The sequence below is a fragment of the Salmo salar genome, chromosome 13 (genome assembly GCF_965601325.2).
Source record: "Salmo salar chromosome 13, fSalSal1, whole genome shotgun sequence".
Lineage (NCBI taxonomy): Eukaryota > Metazoa > Chordata > Actinopteri > Salmoniformes > Salmonidae > Salmo > Salmo salar.
Window position 1 is genome coordinate 89,318,060 of NC_138303.1, and position 18,918 is coordinate 89,336,977.

At 43.4% G+C, this 18,918-nt stretch overlaps 1 protein-coding gene across 14 annotated transcripts in view; it reads right to left on the reverse strand.

Moving 5' to 3' along the window:
- msi2h (RNA-binding protein Musashi homolog 2) overlaps positions 1-18,918 on the reverse strand; it is a 360,285-nt gene that overhangs the window by 336,631 nt on the left and 4,736 nt on the right. For all 14 annotated transcript variants that reach the window (XM_014137427.3, XM_014137419.3, XM_014137431.3 and 11 more), the window contains 1 exon segment: positions 15,179-15,220. In XM_014137427.3, the coding sequence (XP_013992902.1) occupies positions 15,179-15,220 (42 nt within the window).

The following is an 18,918-nucleotide window of genomic DNA, read 5'->3' on the forward strand; positions in this document are numbered from 1 at the left end:
GCATATGAAGTTCTACCCAGCATATGGAGATCTACCAGCGTATGAAGTTCTACCCAGCATATGGAGATCTACCAGCATATGAAGTTCTACCCAGCATATGAATTTCTACCCAGCGTATGAAGTTCTACCCAGCATATAAAGTTCTACCCAGTGTATATTTTCTACCCAGTGTATGAAGTTCTTCCCAGCATATGAAGTTTTACCCAGCATATGAAGTTCTACCCAGCATATGGAGATCTACCAGTGTATGAAGTTCTACCCAGCATATGGAGATCTACCAGTGTATGAAGTTCTACCCAGCATATGGAGATCTACCAGCGTATGAAGTTCTACCCAGCATATGGAGATCTACCAGCGTATGGAGTTCTACCCAGCATATGGAGATCTACCAGCGTATGAAGTTCTACCCAGCATATGAAGTTCTACCCAGCATATGGAGATCTACCAGCGTAAGAAGTTCTACCCAGCATATGAAGTTCTACCCAGCGTATGAAGTTTTACCCAGCATATGGAGATCTACCCAGCGTATGAAGTTCTACCCAGTGTATGAAGTTTTACCCAGTATATGAAGTTCTACCCAGTGTATGAAGTTTTACCCAGTATATGAAGTTTTACCCAGCGTATGGAGATCTACCCAGCGTATGGAGTTTTACCCAGTGTATGAAGTTCTACCCAGTATATGAAGTTCTACCCAGCACATTAAGTTCTACCCAGTATATAAAGTTCTACCCAGCGTATGGAGTTTTACCCAGTGTATGAAGTTCTACCCAGTATATGAAGTTCTACCCAGCACATGAAGTTCTATCCAGCGTATGGACTTTTACCCAGTATTATCAAAATATACTAATGGAGATGAAGGAGTAAAAGCTCTCCAAGCAGATTTAGAGAGTAATTCCAGTCGGAGGGGTATTTCATTAGAAACTGGGCCAGACGAGTCTGCATAGTCTTATGTAGCACAGCCCTACTTTACATAGTGATGGCACACTAACTCAAATACGGTCAAAGAAATCTCTGTCAATTTGGATGTGCCCCTTTTCAGAGATATTTCATTTGGGGGCAAGTAAGTCAGTAGTAAGATAGACAGCATTATGAGATGTATCAGCATTACTGCATGTCATCACCCATGTCTTGCCAAGTACAAGGTATTACAGGGTTTAATGTTCAGTATACCTAGGCGGAGGTATCGAGTCTCAGAAGGAGATTAGGCCTAATTGTTCAGTGTAAATGGAGCAGGATAAGTCTGCATTTACCTTTGCTTAAACTTAAGGCTGGCAGCACGTTCAGCAAGTTCATACCTTCATCTAAAAATACATTACTCCCTCTCTGAGAGCCGGTAATGTCTTTCTGGCGGAGAAGAAATGCCTCTAAATTTAGCATCAGATTTATCAAGCCAAGGAAAACGAGGAGAACAGGGGGGTGAGAAAGGAGGAGAGTGAAAGCAAGAGAGGGATAGAACAAGGGAAACAGAGGGAGTGTGACTGAAACTGGGTGGGGAGATACAGTAGAAAGGAAAAGACAGAGAAAGAGTGGATGAGGATGAGAGGAAGAGAGGGGGACTGGGGGGTATCAGTGAAGAGCTGTCCGTTATGAGTCACATTTAGACGGAACAAAAATACATCTTGGCCAGATTCCAAACAACACACACACATACTACCCAATTAAATTGAAACAAAATTCTGCCCATTGAATTTGAATGGACAGGCTTTGGTTACAAAAAACAATGAAGTCTGAATGGAGTTTGGAACAAAAAGCTCGAAGCAGAAGAGGGCACAGGATGAGTTGCTACTATACACCCTTAGATAACAATTGAACATTGAACCAAAAAAGGGTTCTACAGATGTAGGATCTTAATTTGTTCCAGTTTGCTACAGCAGGAAAAGAATCCTGCAGCAACAGCAATTTTGCATTATTATGTGGATTATAATGAATGGACATTTGTTGTAGGGGGGGATACATTTTTCATCAGGGCAAATCAAGTCTGACATTTTAAAGTCTATTTACCAACATTAGAAGCCTTTTTAAACCTTAAATACACTACAATTGACCATTTCCTGCTGTACAGGGAAATTCACAGCAACAAAAGGGTGATCGGATTAAGATCCTACATCTGTACTTGGAACCAAAAAGTGTTCTCCTATGGGGACAGCCATAGAAGCCTTTTGGAACCCTTTTTTCAAAGAGTGTATAGAGGGAAGAGTGAGCTCTCTTAGAGCCATGACAACTTGGATCCTGCAATACAGCACTGCAGTCCTAGTGGCCTGTACAGCCTCAGCCTCACATATATCTCGACCAGGCTCAAAACAACACACACACACACACACACACACACACACACACACACACACACACACACACACACACACACACACACACACACACACACACACACACACACACACACACACACACACACACACACACACACACACACACAGGAGAGAGGACAGGAGAGGGAGGAGAGAGGACAGGAGAGTGAGGAGAGAGAGGACAGGAGAGAGAGGACAGGAGAGAGAGTACAGGAGAGGGAGGAGAGAGAGGACAGGAGTGGGAGGAGAGAGGACAGGAGAGGGAGGACAGGAGGGAGGGAGGAGAGAGAGGACAGGAGAGGGAGGAGAGAGAGGACAGCAGAAGGAGGAGAGAGAGGACAGCAGAAGGAGGAGAGGAGAGGAGAGGAGAGGAGAGGAGAGGAGAGGAGGGAGAGGAGAGGAGAGGAGAGGAGAGGAGAGGAGAGGAGAGGAGAGGAGAGGAGAGGAGAGGAGAGGAGAGGAGAGGAGAGGAGAGGAGAGGAGAGGAGAGGAGAGGAGAGGAGAGGGAGAGAGAGAGAGAGAGAGATGAGAGATGAGAGATGAGAGAGGACAGGAGCGGGAGGAGAGAGAGGACAGGAGAGGGAGGAGAGAGAGGACAGAAGAGGGAGGAGAGAGTGGACAGCAGAGGGAGGGAGAGAGGACAGAAGAGGGAGGAGAGAGTGGACAGCAGAGGGAGGGAGAGAGGACAGCAGAGGGAGGGAGAGAGGACAGGAGAGGGAGGAGAGAGAGGACAGCAGAGGGAGGGAGAGAGGACAGCAGAGGGAGGGAGAGAGGACAGGAGAGGGAGGAGAGGAGATGCGCACACACACACACATACAGGCCACTGAGGCTGCAGAACAAGGTAATCCGCTACGAGGGCAAGGACATAACAGGTCAGGACTAGTTCATGGACAAGTCAACCTACAGTATCTCTGAAGATCACAACACTGGAGGGCATGAGCTTCCCTCTCACCCCTCCTATCCCACATCCCCCTCCTCCCCTCCATCCTCCACGCTGCACCCATGGCCCTCTGGTAGCAGTGGCCATAATGTCAACCACTGAGTTTACTTGATCCCATTCATTTGTTTAGTTTGGCCAGTTTGGACCCTCTTGGGAATTGCCTGCTGTTGGGATGATGGATTTACATGCGATGCAAATGCTCTAAAAGAGTTACGCGTTCCCCCTCCAGCGGTTGTGTTCCTCTGAGCGGCATCACTGGGGTTCAGCCAGGGACTCAATGGCAGCTCAGCTGTTTCAGCAAGCACAGAGAGAGAGAGAGAGAGAGAGAGAGAGAGAGCTCTTCCATGTTGTGTCAGCAGACAGCTCTGTTAAATATTACAGCAATAGGCATACCTTAAAGGTCCAATGCAGCCATTTTTACCTCGATATCAAATCATTTCTGGATCACAAGTACCTTACTATACCTTTTCAAAACAGCTCTTACACTAAAAGGGCATTATCATCATTTTCACAATTTCACAGTATTATTCCAACCTCATAGAGTGGAAATATATATAAAACACAGGGAAATCACATTTTTGACTGCACTGCTCTTTTAATGTTCCAAAAGCTTCAGATTGCTTTGGCTAAAAATGACAGTGCCACGGTGCCACCATAAACCATCACAACTCGACTGTACTCATATTTATATGTGGAGGGGATGAACATTCATACTGACTTCATACTCTATTGAGACACACAACTTCGAGGTTATTCAAAGTGTAATTTACAGGTAGAGAAATAGTTCCATATGGAGGATTTATCAAAGAATAAAAAGTCAAATCATACAACTACATATTAAATTCAAACTGTCATCCAATGAAATAATGTATCAATCTACCCAATTTAATTGACACAAAATTCTGCCCATTGTATTGACAGATATTGGTTACAAGGATGAGAATGAGTTGCTTCTGTATAGAGGGAAGAGTGAGCTCTTAGAGCCATGACAACTTGGATCCTGCAATACAGCACTGCAGTCCTAGTGGCCTGTACAGCCACAGCTACAGCCACAGCTACAGTCATATCTACAGCCACAGCTACAGTCATATCTACAGCCACAGCTACAGTCATATCTACAGCCACAGCTACAGTCATATCTACAGCCACAGCTACAGTCATATCTACAGCCACAGCTACAGTCATATCTACAGCCACAGATACAGTCATATCTACAGCCACAGCTACAGCCACAGCTACAGTCATATCTACAGCCACAGCCACAGCTACAGCCACAGCTACAGTCATATCTACAGCCACAGCTACAGCCACAGATACAGTCATATCTACTGCCACAGCTACAGCCACAGCTACAGTCATATCTACAGCCACAGCTACAGTCATATCTACAGCCACAGATACAGTCATATCTACAGCCACAGCTACAGCCACAGCTACAGTCATATCTACAGCCACAGCTACAGTCATATCTACAGCCACAGATACAGTCATATCTACAGCCACAGCTACAGCCACAGCTACAGTCATATCTACAGCCACAGCCACAGCTACAGCCACAGCTACAGTCATATCTACAGCCACAGCTACAGCCACAGATACAGTCATATCTACTGCCACAGCTACAGCCACAGCTACAGTCATATCTACAGCCACAGCTACAGTCATATCTACAGCCACAGATACAGTCATATCTACAGCCACAGCTACAGCCACAGCTACAGTCATATCTACAGCCACAGCTACAGTCATATCTACAGCCACAGATACAGTCATATCTACAGCCACAGCTACAGCCACAGCTACAGTCATATCTACAGCCACAGCCACAGCTACAGCCACAGCTACAGTCATATCTACAGCCACAGCTACAGCCACAGATACAGTCATATCTACTGCCACAGCTACAGCCACAGCTACAGTCATATCTACAGCCACAGCCACAGCTACAGCTACAGCCATATCTACAGTCACAGCCACAGTCACAGCTACAGTCATATCTACAGCCACAGCTACAGCTACAGCCATATCTACAGCCACAGCTACAGTCATATCTACAGCCACAGCTACAGCTACAGCCATATCTACAGCCACAGCTACAGTCATATCTACAGCCATAGCTACAGCTACAACCTCAGCTACAGCCACAGATACAGCCACAGCTACAGTCATATCTACAGCCACAGCCACAGCCACAGTTACAGCCACAGCTACAGTCATATCTACAGCCACAGCTACAGCCACAGATACAGTCATATCTACAGCCACAGCTACAGCCACAGCCACAGCTACAGTCATATCTACAGCCACAGCCACAGCTACAGCCACAGCTACAGTCATATCTACAGCCACAGCTACAGCCACAGATACAGTCATATCTACAGCCACAGCTACAGCCACAGCTACAGTCATATCTACAGCCACAGCCACAGCTACAGCTACAGCCACAGCTACAGCCACAGCTACAGTCATATCTACAGCCACAGTCATATCTACAGCCACAGATACAGTCATATCTACAGCCACAGCTACAGCCACAGCTACAGTCATATCTACAGACACAGCTACAGCCACAACTACAGTCATATCTACAGCCACAGCTACAGTCATATCTACAGCCACAGCTATAGTCATATCTACAGCCACAGCTACAGCCACAGCTACAGTCATATCTACAGACACAGCTACAGCCACAGCTACAGTCATATCTACAGCCACAGCTACAGCCACAGCTACAGTCATATCTACAGCCACAGTCATATCTACAGCCACAGACATATCTACAGCCATAGCTACAGCTACAACCACAGCTACAGCTACAGCTACAGCTACAATCATATCTACAGCCACAGCTACAGTCACAGCTACAGTCATATCTACAGCCCACAGCCACAGCTACAGCCACAGCTACAGCCACAGCTACAGCCTACAGAAGCTTGGAGAGTGAACCCATGGGCAAACGGAGATAATTGTCCACTCTTCCAAAGGAGCTCTAATAGGTTTGGCAGGCACTCAGCATTAGATCAGCCAGAAACCAGAGGAAAAGCCATCCTAGGTCCTGTACATTTATCTCTGACTAACACTACGCCCAAAACATTGTTTAGCTGAAGTCCTATGGTGTGGTATTTCTTATTTACATGAGGGGAAACCACTTGGAATACAAATGGAAAGAGATAAGAGTCAAGGTCAGACATGAAGGTCACTGCAGAGGAACCATGCTAGGCAGACCATAGGCCTTTTTAAAGATTATTCAAACCTTCTATAATGCATTCTGGATTAGAAATACAGGCCTAGCCTTTACTTCACAACTTTAATGCTGCATTTATTTGAAATGGTCGTGGGGAGCAGTGTTGTGTGTCTGGGTAGGATTGGAGCGGTAGAGATTTCTCTCTACGAAGGACTTAAATCACTTCTTGAGACAAGTGTAGCAGAAAATTGATAATTACTGGCGGCACAGCTGTGCCTAGTCATCAGGTGTGACAAATACCCACCCACCCCCTCTCAAAAACGATCATAACAAAAGTCGAGCCCAAGACAGGGGATGACAAATATCTACTTGTTTGTTGCGTCTGTGAGATTGTTTATTGCTGTGTGTCAGAAGCAGAGAGTGCATGGCCCCTCATACCCTCCCCTGACCGTCCCGTGCCCCAGGCCAGAGGCTCCGTGCCAGGACAGGGAGAGGCCACAGCAGGTTCAGGCCTCCAGGAATGTGGTGCTCTCTGACCAGAGAAAGACTGGGTGAGCTCTGGCCTGACCCTGTCCCGGTAGGCTACTCTCCTCACTGCAGAACAGAACACTGTCTCAGCTCCCAGATTCCATCTGGCTCCTCCTGTCTGTCTCCGACACTGGAACTAATTTACCCCCCACTCCATCTCCCACAATGCTGTAGGAGACTGTGGCGCAGGGGCCTGCTCTGCGTAACTCAGTGGCAACGTGAGGGCAAAAATTACACACTGCAGAACAACAAGGTTATAACTATGTGTCAGTGGTGTCATAACATGTACATTTGCCATAATCTGAAATCTTAAGTGTAGATGAACTAAAAGCACAAATCTACCATTCGGTCAGAGTTGAATATTTTCCTAGGCAGGTGAATGGAGACGGGGGAAAGGTCGCGGTGGGGTGGGGCTGCTCCTTCAATGTGTGCGTGATCTGATAGGAGCTGTGTTAGTCGTGATGAGGGGGTTGAGTTAGGTTGAGGGGACGTAGTCCTCCCTCCTGGCTGGCTGGCCTGGGTCTCCTCATTACTGTCAGTCAGCATCAGGTTTAGCAGGGCCAGGATCCAGCAGCCCTCTGTCCTCCCTGCCCTCCTTCCCTCCATCCCTCCCCTCCCTGCTGTCCAATGCCTGCCTGCTGCCATTGATAAGTACAGAACACGGCCCTGAACCCCCCACCAAACCTAATTACTCTCGACCCACAGCAAAGAGACCAGGGAGAGGAGAGGAGGGGAGAGGGGCCAGCACTCAGGAGCCAGCAGCACAGTCACAGGCATGACAAAGCGAGAACATGCATATTACTGTATGGCACACATAGACTAAAGACAAAGACAAGCATATTGTTTATTAAGACTAACAATGTATGCTCACTCACACACCCACCCACACACACAGACACACACACACCCAGACAGACAGACACACACAGACATGATACATTGTATAATGACAATGTGTAGAGAAAACAGTATCAATTACTAAGAAGTGCTTTGACAGACTGAGTCTCTTCTGACTGTCTTTCTGTCTGACCATTCAACAAACAGTCATTCATATGCCTGGGCTTTGGCCTCATTCTTGTCTGGACCAGTTTATTGAGGCCGTTCAAAGCTGGAACAGAGTAGGGTCAGGGATTTAAACACACCTCCTGACATTCTACCACATCCATTACCACTGGGAGAAAACATCTCTCTGTGTCTCCCTCCATCTGGACGGTTTGTTTGTGTCGGCTACAAACCTTTTTCGCCAGGAGGTGAGAGGGAGGTGACGATAAAGAAATCCCATCAACGGAACACTGATTGATCGACTTTTCCCTCACCCTGATCCAAGTTAACTTTGCCAGCTATCGGATTGTTTCTTGTTTTCAGTGAAAAGTCAATGCACTTCCTGTCAGTTGTAAAAACCCATTTCAGAAGTGCATTCATTTTGAGGGAAAACAGAAACACACATAGGGTATGTTTTCCATTAGAAATAGTGAGGTTGTGTTCCTGTCTGAATGCTTGTCTCCAGTCTCAGAGAAATGGAAAGATGACCTACTATCATCCAATGTGAAAACACGTAAGATAGACATATACTGTACATAGAGATATGTGCTATATTAAGTATTCTGTTCTATATTTAAGCAATAAGGCCCGAGGGGGTGTGGTGTATGGCCAATATACCACGGCTAAGGTCTGTTCTTACGCAAGACGCAACAGCCCTTAGTCGTGGTATATTGGCCATATACCACAAACCCCCGAGGTGCCTTATTGCTATTATAAACTGGTTACCAACGTAATTAGAGCAGTAAAAATACATGTTTTGTCATACCCATGGTACAGTATACGGTCTGATATACCACAGCTTTCAGCCAATCAGCATTCAGGGCTCGAACCACCCAGTTTATAAAAAGTATTATGTTATATATAAAATACTTTTGTCCTTCAATGTTCTTTCAAACTCTGGCAGTGGTGCACGACTGAGTTTGAACAGGGAATCTAGTTCTTTTAATAAACTCATATGGACATTTAGTGTAGCTGGCAGCCATGGTTTCATATTCCCAGCAGTCAGCTGTGTCAGTTGAAATGAAAATCATTCTGAGATGATGTAGATGATGATACTAAAATAATCAGCTAAAGACAAACAACATAACTGAGTGAGGCGTAACAGCGAATTCACCAGGTTCTGAGAGGCTGTCAAGAGTGAACAAAGCGGAGGAGATGGAAGGAGGGGTGAGAGACAGAGAGTGAGAAAGAGAAAAGTACAGCACCTTTAGAAAGTATTCACACCCCTTGACTTTTTCCTCATTTTGTTGTTACAGCCTGAATTTAAATTGACATTTTGTGCCACTGATCTACACACAATACCCCACAATGTCAAAGTGGAATTTAGTTTTTATACATGTTTATAAATTAATAAAATATGAAAAGCTGAAATGTCTTGAGTCAATAAGTATTCAACCTCTTTATCATGGCAAGCCTGAAAAAGTTGAGTAGTGAATTTTCAACCACAAAGACCAAGGAGGTTTTCCAATGCCTCGCAAAGAAGGGCACATATTGTTAGATGGGTACAAATAAAAAAAACAGACACTAAATATCCCTTTGCGCATGGTGAAGTTATTCATTTGTCACGTTTCAGGTAAGACCCAAGTGCAGACTATGTTGAAGTAACAATGTTTATTACAACAACAAGGGCAGGCAAACGACAGGTCAAGGCAGGCAGGGGTCAGTAATCTAGAGTAGGGGCAAAGGCACTGGACGGCAGGCAGGCTCAGGGGCAGGCAGTGTGGTCAGGCAGGCGGGCTCAGAGTAAGGACAGGCAATGGTCAAAACCAGGAGGACGAGAAAAGAGAGACAGGAGAAAAGCAGGAGCTGAGAAACAAAACGCTGGTTGACTTGACAAACAAGATGAACTGGCAACAGACAAACAGAGAACACAGGTATCCAGGGGATAAAGGGGAAGATGGGCGACACCTGGAGGGGATGGAGACAAGCACAAGGACAGGTGAAACTGATCAGGGCGTGACATAATTACACTTTGGATGGTGTATCAATACACCCAGTCATTACAAAGATACAGGTGTCCTTCCTAACTCAGTTGTCGGAGAGGAAGGAAACCACTCAGGGATTTCATCATGAGGTCAATGTTGACTTTAAAACAGTCACTGGGTTTAATGGCTGTGATAGGAGAAAACTGAGGATGGATCAACAACATTGTAGTTACTCCACAATACTAACCTAAATGACAGTGAAAAGAAGGAAGTCTGTTCAGAAAAAAAATACTCCAAAACATGCATCCTGTTTGCAATAAGGCACTAAAAGTAAAACTGTTTATTGTTTTTATACATTATGTTTGGGGCAAATCGAGCACAACACATCACTGATTGCCACTCTTCATATTTTCAAGCATGGTGATGTCTGCATCGTGTTATGGGTATGCTTGTCATCGGCAGGACTAGGGAGTTGTTTTAGGATAAAAATAATAGCGCTAAGCAAAGGCAAAATCCTAGAGGAAAACATGGTTCAGTCTACTTTCTAACAGACACTGGGAGAGAAATTCACCTTTCAGCAGGACAATAATGTAAAACACAAGGCCAAATATACACTGGAGTTGCTTACCAAGACAACATTGAATGTTCCAGAGTGGCGAGTTACAGTTTTGACTTAAATCTGCTTGAAAATCTATGGCAAGACCTGGAAATGTCTGTCTAGCAATGATCAAAAACCAACTTGACAGAGTTTGAAGAGTTTAAAAAATAATAATGGACAAATATTGTACAATCCATGTGTGCCAAGCTATTAGAGACTTACCCAGAAAGACTTACAGCTGGAATCACTGCCATGATTCTAACATGTATTGACTCAGGGGGATGATTACTTATTTAATCAAGATATATTAGCCTTTTATTTTTCATTCATCTTAAATGTTACCATTTTTCTTCCACTTTACCGAGTATTCTGTGTAGATCGTAAAAAAATAGATATATATTAATCCCAATTTGAAACACAACAAAATGTGGAAAAAGTCAAGGGGTGTGAATACTTTCTGAAGGCACTGTAAGTAAGCATGTAGAGCATGTAGGAGAACAGCCCTTGAGCAGGTTTCTTAAATGGACATTGCAGTAGAGAACTGCACTCCTGGGTCTTTCTTCTTTGGAAAGCATTCCCTATGGTGTGTGTTTGGGGGGGGGGGGGGATTCTTCTATCCTTATGGGGACCTAAAATCCCCCAGTGTCCCCACAAGGATAGTAAACAAGGAAAATTCTCCCTCGTGGGGATATTTCCCCATGAGGACGAAGGTTATTGTAAGCTTAGGGGTTAGGTTTAGGGTTAGGGGTTAGGTTTAGGGTTAGGTTTAGGGTTAGGAGTTAGGTTTAGGGTTAGGGAAGGGGTTAGTGGTTAGGTTTAGGGTTAGGGAAGGGGTTTGGAGTTAGGTTTAGGGTTTGGGTTACGGGTTACGGGTTAAGGTTAGGGTTATGGTAAGGGTTATTGTAAGGGTGAGGGAAAATAGGATTTTGAACTGAAATACAGTTGAGGTCCCCCCGAGGATAGATGAACACAACATGTCTATATGTTAGGGGAGTGGGGGGGGAGTGGTGGGTTCTGTTTGTACTTCACACAGCGTCACCTTTGTACTTCATTAAAAACTTGGCGAGGAGTTTTCTCCCTCAGCAACACATTTGTCCCCAGCTCCAGCACTATGGGACACCTGGGAGCTTTTCTCCAGCTCAAAAAATGAAGCACACAACAAGAAAAGAAAGAAAGCGAAAGAGGTGTGGGACCAGTACCAGACGAGGAAGAGGGAGAACGGGGTGTTAGAGTGAATCTATTCTAGCCCTTCCAGAGATTATTAACTCCAGCCATACCTTCCCCTACCCTCTACACTACCAGCAGCAGCAGTCCCTCAGCAGTAGGGAGAGAGAGAGGCAGGCAGAGCACACAGCTGACACACACAGGGAAATCTGGGACACTGCTTTGATGGTATTTATGACTGATAACCCAGATCTATTTCCACTCAGGCCTACTACGGTACGCTTAGCTAGCTGCAGACAACATTTGAAGGTTACTCCGTCTCCCTTATTAAAATCTACATATACTGTAATGCAGCACCAAATAAAACTCTGAAAACTTTGTGATTGTCAAGCCAAGTAAACAGTATTACTCCTTTTTAGTTCATTCAGAGTCTAGCTCCCACTGTTCAATACATCCAGAACATATCTATTTGTGTACACTACAGAGAGGCTCATCTCATCAGTGCAGCCCAATGACTGCCATTGATGTGGCGACTAGTGGCTGCTAGTGAAGCCTAATGAGGCAAACAGCCCCTGGTGAGATAGCCGGGCGGACAGGAAGGGGTTATTTAAGCTGCGCTGCTCGCCTTCTCTGAGTGGCCCAGCTCCTTCCTTTCATTTCCATAACAAGTCATCAGAGCTCATCTCCCAGCAAAGTGGCCGCAGTCCCACCGGCAATTAAAATCATGTTGGGACGCGCTATGATTGTCTGTGATTCCTACGTGCGAAAACAACAACAACAGTGGCAACGACGGTATCGGTAACGAAACGAGCAGCTGAGAAACCAATCTCTACTGATGTGGGCAGCAACTATCACTTTGGTTTCTAAACACAGCAGGCAGACATCAGCCCACAGTTTTCCTGTTCCTGTAAAAACACAAAGACAACAGCTTCACAAAGGAGGAGAAGAGAGAAACAGCACCTGTACTCCTCCATTCACCTCACACAGACATCACACTGTACAGATCCAAGTTTTCAATGGGGGGGGTTAAAGCAATTTCCTGCAATTCGACACATTTTATCATGGGGCTGAGAGAAAAATGTCTGTTTTAAAGAGGCAATCAGCAGTTGCTACGTCCATTTTTGGACTTATAAATTAATTATCTGTATCCGTTGATTCTTGAAGAACATAACTTATAAAATGCCTCATAAGCTTGGTTCAACTGTTGTACCACATCAGAACCCAAAATATAAGTTTGTTTTACACCAATGTTTGTAAACAATGCAAATGTAAACAAACCGTGTTTGGCCTCATAACATGGTTAAAACTATAATTTTGATATCATGGATGGTCAGTCCTTCCATGCATAGCTCTGTCTATACATTTGAGAGAGGTTACATTTCTCCAGGCCCATCCCTCACACTTTGTTATTCAACTTCTAATTTCTAATTTAGTTTTTATTTTGGTCGTTGTTAGTTCTCAACAAGGATCTTATGAATACATAGCTCATTTATCTTTTCTATATACTTTATACCTGGTTTTAGTCATTTAAGTTTACACTGAAAACGTTTTACCCTCCCAAAAAGCATAGATTTTTTTTATGAACATATTTTTTGGAGTGGCGTCAACGATTTAGACCCGCCGCTGCTAAATTAATATAGGGGCTACACAGTCCGGCAGATCTATAGGCACAAGACAAGAGCAGATCCCTATGAGGCCAGGTAGGACGATTCTAACATAATTGGATCCACTAGATTCATACACTGAATGGTACTGGAAACGTGGATATAGGAAACTGGCTGAATTATGATGGCAGCACTAAGACCAATGTCGGAAGTACCTGGGTAGACGCATGTTAAAGTAGGCTATGTAAGACCTTCTCTACAAAATGTACAATCCCTAAGACACAGTAACACAGTACTGTTAACACGGTATGCTACAGTGCATGATAGATGGAGGGAAGAGTGAGGTGTGAGCCCATGAGGAAACCAAAGTCAATAGATCTCTTAACATTGTTGTTCCCCAAACCAGCGTCATGGAGACACCTGCAGCCTGCCCTAGCAGCTGCCCCAATGAACCCCATCTCTCACTGGGGGACAGGCCTCTTAAACCACAGCAACAAGCAGCAAGGCTGAAGAGGAGGAGGAAGAAACAATGACATATTCAAAAACAGAGTGTTTTCTAAATGGCAACCTCAGACCCAGACTGCTTATAAAGGCCTTAAATCAATTGAACATGAAGGAGAAAGCCATGCCATGCTAATCTATCTGCCTTAATCCTATTGCTTTGAGATCCTTTGAAATCCACAGTCTCTTAATACTACAAATAAAAACCTCTTTCTCCTCTAATGAGCTTGCCCTACAGCCTGACTAAAACATCTCAACTGCAGGTTCTTCTGTACTACTCTACCAATTCTGTTGAGGTGTCGTTGTTTTCTTCCATTGATATAACAAGAGCAGGAGAATGACACTGGATGTTTATAAGGTTCTGAAATAAATCATGTATTTCTGAGTGATTCTGTTCTCTTACATGTTGGTCCCAGCTAAACAGAGCACACTGTCGTGAAATGTATAAAATAATAAGCACAACACCTATGCCTTCCAGGGAGGAGATTGCTTTCCTTTAAACTGAAATCCCCAAATCTGAAGGCAAAACATATTGGTTGGTTGTTTTTGATGTGTTTTAGACGTTCAGGGACAAGCCGAGGAAGAGAAAAGGTTAAAGCGACAAACAGGCAAATGAGGGAGTGAAAGAAAGGAGTGCTGGTAGTTTCTCAACCATATGCCCATACCCTTAAGACACCATGTGCTCTGGCTTTGAAAGCTTTCACTGCCAATTCCCCATTTGAAACCAGAACCGCTCAGTAACAACACCTCCCTGTGAGCTGGTGGGAAGGAGAACAATCCCTTATCGATCTCCACCCATTTCAGGTGTAAAAGGTCTGATGTGAGGAGCACCACATTGGCCTATAGGATCACCCCTCTACCCCAAAGCCTGTCAGAGGGGATAAAGAAAAGACTTCTCAACACTGCAGCTACACCATGATTACCAACACTACCTCCACAAACAGTGTGTGTGTAGCACATGCAAACGACCAGTGACCGAGCCAGGATTAAGCCATTATGAAAGATGATACTCTCATCATTAACGAGTTACCTCCATGTCAAATATCACCTCTCTATTATAATTGCTTGGTTTTGGTAAAATTGGGATCAGCATAGGGGAAGTCTCCAAAGGAGACTGCTGACCATGTTTTTCTCCTTAACAGTAACACAAGCATAATCATCTCTTCTTCTAAGTAATTATAAACTCACAAATAGTCATCATACTATGATTAGTCTAGAAACACATTGAACTGTGCTGGAAGTGCTCCCAAGCTCATAGCACAAGTGCCTTTGGAGTGCTTTTTCCTAAATGAAATGAGTCCTGTTGCGAATAAAGACAAGCGCTTTAGAGAATGAGTGTGACTGGTCAGTTAGCAGCACTAACAGTAATGAGGTGGTTTGCTCTTACCTTGGGTTGAGCGCGTCGGGGGAAGGCAACCTTAGGATCAATCTGTGAAAGATAGAAACATAAAGGAGTGTGTTCAGAAATGGTCAATTGTGCATCAACATTCAGACAATTTTAGCAACAGAGATAGAATGATAATGTTTGTCCAAAGTGACAACAACATTCCTAAAACTTCAAAATACATGTCATCATTTTGATGCTGAGAGATTACAAAACGGGAACAGTGCCTAGGAAAGTTTGGAGGAAATGATTATTTCAGGGTTGGAAATAGGAGTCTGAGGCCTGTGACAATAACTCCAGATATTCTGAAATAAGCAGGAAGGTGCATCAGATCAACCTGTTTCTCTGTCTTTGCCTTGTCGTCTGGTAAAAATGTTTTTCTTCCATTGTTTAATTGGTATTGAGGCGTACGGTTGCAGCCTTATCAATCTTGCATTCAGAATGAAAATAAACTATTTCATGCATCAATGTCATGCTGCCTTCTCCTGACTTTAATACCAGGCTCTTAAAAGACAAGTTTCAAACAATCTCATCCAAGCAGACCTATTGAAGGGGGAACGGCAACAGATGGAAATTGTTCTCTTGCAGAAAATGACTTTGTGTTCAGCAGTGCCAACCCTTTACGTTGCTGCATATTTCTCTGTGAGTATTTGAAAGGCTTGCATACCTACAGGTTGTATGTAACCAGCGACAGCATCATCATACAGATCAAGTCTGTCTCAGTTGTAGGCCTGAGATTTCTCTCTCAATTTACAGAAAGAAGCCAAAAAGATGGAGTCAGTAGTGAACTGTGCTGGAAGAGAACCTGTCACAGCTGGAAAAACATAGCCCTCCTATAAACCCTCTACATCTCATAGGCTTACGAATAGACAACACTAATATCACATACTCCTAACAAATTCAACAAAAAACATTCCTCAGTAATGAAATGATGATTCAGATGAAAACAGAGACAAATGTTACCATCTGGGAAGATCAGCCAACCGTAGCTTTCATCTCACCTGTTACGTGTTCGTAGTCAAATGAGAAAGAGGAACATGTGAGAATGAAGCAGGAACATATTTCTCTGTCCTATTTCTATCTTGCGGCGTTATGATTGTTAGCCATCTTTCTAAATCAGGTCAATTTGAGAGATGAATTCAATAACACCTGGGTATGGCAACTCTACTCATAATGAATTCCATGTAATGATTCGTTTTAGCAATTAGCCTCAGGCATAACCAATTCAACCTCCAATACACAGCGGAGATGGGCCTATTTGTGCGAAGACAACACTATAGGCCTACGCTTTGAATATCAAAGCCGTCATACTTGGTGGTGCCTTACCTTTCCAACCTACACACCAGTCCCTGAATATCAACTCAGCTGGATATGAGTCTGTTTTTTCTCTCTCATACGGTACTTTTCATTTGAAGACGTCAACATACATTTCTGCTACAGTTAAATTTTTAAATAGAGTAGCAGTGAAGGTGGTATAGTTTAGCGTTGCAGCATGTCAATCGAATCCACAATGGATTTTGAACTTGACAAATAATTATTCTGCATACAATCACTACTAATCAACTAATTGGACAGAAAAGAATTAGCAATGCACACATTTAGTTTGTTTCTTGAAATGGCCAGATAGGAATAGCAGTTTCCATAGGAATAGCAGTTTGCTCTTTGTGTTAATAATTGATCTCGAGAGGTACTATTTCCCCCCACCAGTAGGATATAAATCACTGAGTCTCATTGCAATGAGGGGATCATTTCTAGATCCATGAAATGATAACAAATCCACCAACAGTCATTTGCCCACATTACCAGTGTAGCTGTGTTAGGTAATGATGACTTAGTATGGGATCTGTTGAGAAAGCTTGTAGAAGCAAACCTTTATTTAGGTCACAGCCTAGGAAATGAATGGTTCTTTTGAGAGGTTTGCCAAGGGGGGGGGGGGGGGGGGGGGGGTACATTCTACAGATTGTTTTCATTCTGCTGAAGTATTCATGTAAATTGGAAGTTTATGTGGGAATTACATTTAATATAGGCCTAATATTTCACATTACAACAGTACACTAAAGCATGTCTGGAACTAAAGGTTATTCCATTTACACGCTTCCATAGGAATAGCAGTTTGCTCTTTGTGTTAATAATTGATCTCGAGAGGTACTATTTCCCCCCACCAGTAGGATATAAATCACTGAGTCTCATTGCAATGAGGGGATCATTTCTAGATCCATGAAATGATAACAAATCCACCAACAAGGGCATAGTCTTTTCAATCAATGCAGAATAATGTATCAATTCTAGTAAAAATGACAATGCATACATATCGATAGCTCCGTCTCCTAATGGATCATATCCCAAAGTGTAAAAATAGCTATTTCTCAAGCTCTACAGTCAACATCTTCCAACTAGGTATGTCAAACTAATAAAAGAGAACAAACCAAAAGCAATAGATTCCTTCTCATTTTTCCTTCTCTTATCTTCTGTTACAGCTTTTTACGGCAGGGTCTCAGAGGGCTTCTCACTGTGCGATTGTGTAAGATCCAGGCAGAAGGCAATTGCTTACATCCTTAGTTCAGATCTTCTAACAGGATTTCATACATTATTGCAGCTTCTGGGTAAACTCTCTCTCTTAACAGATCTCACTCTATACTGGCAGCTTAAGATTAAGATAGGTTTTTAAAGCTACAAAAGTTGCTTATCAAAAAGCTTGATTTCTTGACTGTTTTGGTGTGTGTTTAGAGCGATGTAGGAAGCATTGATATATAATGATTAATCATCTGCTTCTTTCTGTAAATCTCCCTATGGCTTTCATACACAAACAAGTATAATTGCCAATGTCAAATGCACTGCCAACAAATACCCAAATGAAGCCTCATCATTTCACTTGAGGCCATTTAGCATGCCCTCATCAAAACAGTTTTTTGGGGGAGGAACGTTAAATCGAGCAATTGATTACCCACATATGGGCTATTCTGAAGCCTGCATTACCCTGCTGTTTAAGCTATGTTGTAAAAAAGAATGATGTCTGTGTTGTTTCAATTCAATGTATTATCAGTGCAACAAATGATGACAATGAAAAAAGTACTGCCAGTTTAGATGCTGAATACGGTAAAAAAATCTAAAAAAGTCTGAGGAGAAGACAAATTCCCTTAGAGGATGTGTTGAATCTAAGCCTGAAAAAGGCAGGTATAGCTTACACGATCAACTGAAGACAAAGCACCTGCTAGACATGAACCAACAAGTGGCACGGTGGAGGTGAGCTCACAGCTGACATTATTTTCAATTGATATCCGACAGAGGAGGCTTAGATTTGTCCAGAGGAGCTGCAACAGCCCTTTCTTCTGTTTCTCTCTCTCTCTGGCCTCATCCCCCTCACCTCAATGAGACATTCTGTCCTTTGAAACTACTACATCAAAACAGCAAACAGGGCTGGCCAGAGGTCATCCAATAATGGCTGAAAATATCTGTGGACAAAATAGGCTACCTTTGTTTTGGAAGAAAATAAGACTTATTTAGCAGTATAATACATCTCCTCTGGCAGGAGTCCAGACTGAATAATCCTGACCTGGTCATTGATAATGGATACTGTGATGCAGTAGTCTAAAACTGGAACTCCTCACTTAAAGAATTCGAATCAATTCAAATCCTGTTCGTCATCCTTTTTTTAAATAATTGTACATAAAAAGATAACTTATACTATTCCAGATGGGATATAACATAAAATGAAATATAACATTCAAAATATGTTCCGAATT